Source organism: Callorhinus ursinus, unplaced genomic scaffold (assembly GCF_003265705.2).
Source record: "Callorhinus ursinus isolate GAN/ISIS: 27379988/994484 unplaced genomic scaffold, GSC_fseal_2.0 scaffold28, whole genome shotgun sequence".
NCBI lineage: Eukaryota > Metazoa > Chordata > Mammalia > Carnivora > Otariidae > Callorhinus > Callorhinus ursinus.
In genome coordinates, this window is record NW_027397090.1 from 4,699,808 (window position 1) to 4,705,807 (window position 6,000).

The 6,000-nt window shown below is 37.1% G+C and overlaps 1 protein-coding gene across 2 annotated transcripts in view; it reads left to right on the forward strand.

The window, feature by feature from the left end:
* Positions 1-5,466, forward strand: part of CARNMT1 (carnosine N-methyltransferase 1) — a 40,071-nt gene extending 34,605 nt beyond the window's left edge. For both annotated transcript variants that reach the window (XM_025891375.2, XM_025891376.2), the window contains exons 7-8: positions 2,038-2,141; positions 2,796-5,466. In XM_025891375.2, the coding sequence (XP_025747160.1) occupies positions 2,038-2,141; positions 2,796-2,897 (206 nt within the window). In that variant the 3' untranslated portion in view covers positions 2,898-5,466. The remainder of the gene's footprint in view (positions 1-2,037; positions 2,142-2,795) is intronic.
* Positions 5,467-6,000: the final 534 nt, after the last annotated feature.

Sequence of the window (6,000 nt, forward strand, 5' to 3'; positions counted from 1 at the left end):
TGAGCCACCCAGGCGCCCCCCCTGGTTCTTTTTAATAGAGAATGGTATGTAGAAATGTTAGATTGATTATACCTGTAGAAGGCTAAAATATACACAGAGATATTTGTCAAAGAACCATCTGTAATAGACTGTAAAAAATACACAACTGTAATGGTTATATTTGGGTGGTAAAATTACAGATGCATAACTCTACACTGCGATGCTGGGCATTATGGTGGACTCACAAGAAACTGAAGATGTGTTCCTTTACTCATGTAGCTTGTAATCTGGTTAAAAGTGCAGATTACATGAAAAATAATTAGCAATGCCATACTACATTACATGAATTTTAAAGTAGGCTATATTAAGAGAGTGAGCAGTAGGGCTGGGAACTTGGGTGGATTATATTAAAACTTCATTTCAGGGACGCCTGGGTCAGTCATTGGGCATCTGCCTTCGGCTCAGGTCATGATCTCAGGGTCTTGGGATCGAGCCCCGCATCAGGCTCCTTGCTCTGCAGGGAGCCTGCTTCTCCCTGTCCCTCTGCCCCTGCTTGTGTACCCTGTCTGTCTCTCTGTTAAATCAATAAAATTTTTTAAAAAACATTTTTTTTAAACTTGATTTCAGCAAGGTTTTGGAGCATGGCTAAAGCTTGAGTTGGGGAGTTGGAGCCTTCTAGGTGGAACACAACATGAGTAGAGGTACAATATGACCATAGTGTGTAAGAATCATTGGAGTATTTAGACATAATAAGACAATAATGCTGGAGGCTCTTAAAATAATGGAGCAGGAACATCATACACTTTAGAGCTGGGCAGATTGCTATGAGGCTCTTCATGTTTATAACAAGGCTTCAAAGGCCTCGGGATGGTCTAGGACACAGCAGTGCTCAATAAATGGTAGCTACTGTCATTTTTAGTAGTACTAATAAAACAGGAAGTTAAGCTTGGCAGAATAGTTTGATGATGAACCATTGTTTTCTTCTGAAAAGAGTACTAAAGTATATATTCATAGTCATTTTTCCTAGTGGTTTATGTAGGGTAAAAAAGAGGAGAGGAAGAAGAATGTTTTAACTCTTAGTATGTTGCACAGAGTGATGAGCCTTTTGGGAGGACGAACTGTCCTGTTGTTACTCTCATTTCCTGTGATTAGCACATTGTATGAGGGGTAGGAGTGGTGAGATGGGCACCGGATCTGTAGTTAACCCAATGAAAGGTAAAGAGAAGATTGTTTAGATTAGTCCTGAAGTAACTATTGAATGATAGTGTTGCCTGGATGAGGCTGATGATGGATTGGGCAGAATGTGAGCAATTGAAAGATTGGAGACTCTGGTTTGAGTCAGATGATAGTTCCTTGGATACGTGGAATGAGAGAATAGTAAAGGGGGAATGTCATTTAAAAAGTTGTGATTGCTATCATGTACTGAATGCCTTCTCTATGCCAGGTGTATAGGATGTTACCTCACACAGAAGTCATATTAGATGGAGCAGAGCTAGTGACTTGCCCACAGGCACACCATTAGTAAGTGTTAGAGCTGGGATGTGAGTTGTGCCCTTAAAAAGCCAGCTCTGGTGTCACGTCTTCCTTCCAGGAAGCCTTGCCTCTAACTTCCCACCATCCCCAGACACTCTCTTAGACCTAGGCTAGCTTGAGGGCCCTTCTGTTTTCATATGATACCCAGTTTGTAGCTGCAGCTGTGCCTTTACTTAAGGAATTATAATTACAGTACACCTTTGGAATTTAGGGACTTCGCATTCTCTGATCCAGTTGCTCCTTCAGTAACTTAAGAGTTCCAGGTGTAAGGCGCATATGTGGAGAATCACAGTGCGACCCTGGTGCACCAGAGGGACTCCCTCCCCACGAGTGTGGGCCCAGCACTTGAATGGGCCAGAGTTTCAGGGGTCTGGACACATGCCCTTGGCAAATGTAAAGGTTCTCTTCTTCCTTTTATGTTTGTTTCTTATACTACCTATCTTATGATTCAACTTGAAGTTCTAACACAGCAACTAGTGCATGTTTATATTTAAGTAATACATTCATAATATCTTTAAACCGTAGGTCCTCTGCTGTACCACTTTGAAAATTTGGCAAATGAACTTTCCATAGAATTGAGCTATGAAGATATAAAAAATGTCGTTCTGCAGTATGGATTCCAGGTGGAGGTGAGGATGGAATCAAGTTTCACTCCCAATGCTCTTAGGAATGGGACTATTATGACAGTTCCTGGCTTTACCTCTTAATCTCTTTGTTTTCTCATCCATAAAGTGAAAATACTTAGCTTTTAGAATTATTAGAATTTGGCATAATGTGTAAGTAAATGGAAAACTATAATCCCTGGTGTCATCAGTCGGCTTTCAGTACGTGGCAGCTTACCGGTATAGGTACCAAGCCGACTAGCGTCTGGAAGAGCAGATGAAGGGGGGAGGGCAGTGATACTGTTCACTGTCTGTACTTCTGTAGTGTTCAGTCTTTTTTATCATGTGATTATAAGGTTTTATGATACTTTGACTTGTTTTAGTTGTGTGTTTATTTAAAACCATTTCATTCATTAAAAAAATTAAACAAGATTTGTTCTTAAAAATGAAGAGAAGCAATATATCGGAGTCATGTAGAGCTCCAACTCTTATTAGTGGTGTGACCATGAGCAATCTGTCCTTTGTAAAGTGCAATTACTAATAATGCCAATCTTAGGGGGGTATTTGTATGTAATAAATGAATTAATAAACAGAGTATGTTTAAAATAGTACACTGTACTAAACCAGTACTCTGTGTTATCATGGTCATCATCATCATCATGATTATTGTTTGCATTCCAGGTGGAAAAAGAATCTGTCTTGTCAACATATACTGTGAATGATCTCTCCATGATGAAATACTACTACGAATGTGTCTTGTTTGTGGTCCGTAAACCACAGTAACGTTCTCAAGTGGTATCAGCAGAAAAAAGTTTGATAAGAGCAAATGCTGAAATAAACAACTCAAAATCAACTATCCCAATGACAGGACACAACCTCAAATCAGTGGTGCCTTCTTATTCCTAACAAAATTTAGAAATAGCGTCTATTTTCTTAATACGTCTATTGCTTTTTCAGAAATATACTATGCCATGCATATTTGTACTACAGAAGTAAAAATGGAGGAAATATCTTCAAGTATACTTTTTCCTTGAAGCCCAGAATTGTCTTTCAGTAGAAAAAACTTTATCTCCAGTGGTCTTCATGAAGCTGTCTGTTGCAAGTCTGCCATATTAATGACTACTAGTATTGAAGTCCCCCAAATCTCTTTGTTTTGTGTGCATTGCACAGGTTATTTTTAAAAGAGTCTGAGGATCCTCTGTCACATTCAGCATCTGGAATTGGGACTTTTGTTTGTGTTGGACCTAAGCAATCCATACATAGAATGTGTGTCTGTCCTTTTATCATTCAGATTATTTTTTTCTAGCTCAGCTGAACTTAGAGAAGCATCAACCATTTCATTTTTATGAAATGCTGAATTTAATAAGATCACAGGCCAGTAAAATGCATTCAGGCATTCAAGTAACTGAGAAATTAGTCTTTTGGGCACACTAAACTGAACATTATTTGAAAGCATACTCATCATGAATCACTCTGAAATGTATGAGATCTCAGCACTCTTAAGTGAGGCACAAAAGCCTTTATTCAAGGTACTGCTCGGAAAATGGAGAAATGAGAATAAAATCTCCCATTTGAAATGTATGATTTTAAACTAGAAGTGAATACAGTCTGTCAGTGGATGTTTACAATAGTGTCTTTTCTTTAAATTACCTGGATCACAAAAGCAAGCACCTTTTTTTTTTTTCAGTTAAACTGTCATGATGGTATTACCGTGGGGAAATTCTGAATATGAAATTCAGGGATAAATTACTGCCCATGGTCTGTGTCTTCAATATTGTAAGAAGCAGCCGTTCATGTGATTTCAGATTAACACCAATTTTGTTCCCTGATAGCTGGAGTTAAAACAGTATCTGCTGCTTTAAATTTCTACCTCTAGCAGATCTTTTCTATTGGATGGAGTTTTCCTTTGTATTTTTTTTATGTTTATTATTTTGTTTCCAGTAGCTTGGAAAGCAGAGATGACTAATTTAATGTTTTAACCTTTTTAGGTTAAAACATTAAGGGAAAAGGAAGTACTCTTGTTGGATATTTTCACAGGTGATTATGATGGCATTAAATGACCTCTGTGGCAATTTGAATCAGATAGACTTAATTTCAATAATGTGCTGTAGGATTAATGTCATGTTCTAGTAGGAAAACTTACTTGTGAATCTTTAGGCCTTTTTTGTTAGTTAGGTTGGGGGAGTCTGCGCAGTTTGGCATCTTACTAGTAGGAGCTTTTCTGTGGACAGTAAGGAGCTCTCGTGGCCTTTGGTCCTGTTATGCCGTAAAGGGCTCTATGAAGATTATTTGACTTGCTAAATTGTGGAAGCCTGTAGCCTCTTGAGTTAAAAAAAAAAAAACCCAAAAACGATTTCTTTTTTGTCTCCCCCCTCCCATACTTGACAGATGTTCAGTTATTAGAATTCTCATTAACTACCACATGAATGAATTTTAAATTAATTGGTGGGGGGAAAAAATCCAAATTTGGTTTTAAGGAAAAAAAGCTTAAAAGGATCCTAAGTATTTAAAAAATCCGTTGAAAGGAAAGGAATGCATGCTGTTTTTGGGTACTGTAGAAAGGCTTTTTATTCACTGACTGGGGTATTCACTTTTTTACTTGTATCAGAACAAATGATCTTGTTTTTCTCAGAGGCAAAAATATGTTGACAGCCGGGAGTTGGCTTTATTACTTAAAATTTTGGCTATCAGGTTTTATTCTTTAATAATGTTACTTATATTTCTAAATTATAGCTTACGTTTTAGTTAATTCTGAAATCACTTATTTCATTTGTTTTTAATTTCTCATATCATGACTACTGTTTTTCAAATATTCTACACAAATTTGCATCACTTTTTTTCTCATTGCTTTTGTAATGTATTCTAAACTTGAAAATTGTGGTATCAATCAATAATAGAAATGTCACTGGAGGATTTAATTTTATATTTCTTATGTGTAGTCCTAGCTACTAAAGTATGTAAGCCTTAAAAATTTTTGTTCTTTTTCCTTATATTAGCTTTATATACAAATGTTTTCATTCATTTTCATAAAGCAGGAGGAGACAGGTCATTGTGCTTGCTTCCCTCCTTCCCCCCAAGCCCCCCCATATTCTGAAGCGGTGCAGGTTAGGGTATTTTAATCAAGTGAGCAAGATGGGAAATGTAAAATATAGAGAAGCTGTATAAATCACAGTATAAAATTATGAAGTTTGGGAACTGTAAAATGTACTGTATTTATATGTAATTCTCATTCTAAAAGTTGCCACAAAGGCTGAATTGGAAGCTTCATGTCTGCATGAAATTTCCTATATTTTTAATGTGTATGATGGACTTAATTTTTCTTGAATATTAAAGTCTGCCAATTGCTACGAAACAGTATTTGCTTGGTTGTTTCCATCTAAGTTAGTAGTAACTATAGATGTGGGAATTTGAATTAATGGAACACATACTTTTTAATCCTTAGATGAGCTTATTCTTATATCCTTCTAGAAAGTAATAATACTTGGTCTTTGAGTATGTTAAGCCTGATACTAATTAATCTTGATCTTTGCTTTTGTTAAATAATAGAAAAATACCTATAAAGAACACAAGTACAAGAGTTCCAGGACCAGCCATTAGTATAGCACAAGCACTGCACTTGGCACTTAGATACTCTGGGTGTGTTTCCCTGAACTGTTGTTTGTGGTATCAGGCAAGATGATCTGAGTGTGTTTCCTCGTCTGTAAGAGGATTGATACCACTTACTTCAAAGGGTTATATGAGGTCCTGTGCTACTCTGTGCAGTATTATATGTGAAAGCACCTAGTAGACTTGTAATTTCAATCTCTGTTGACCACTGTATAGTGATAGAAAAAGATGAAGATGAGGGCGCCTGGGTGGCTCAGTTGGTTGAGCGACTGCCTTCGGC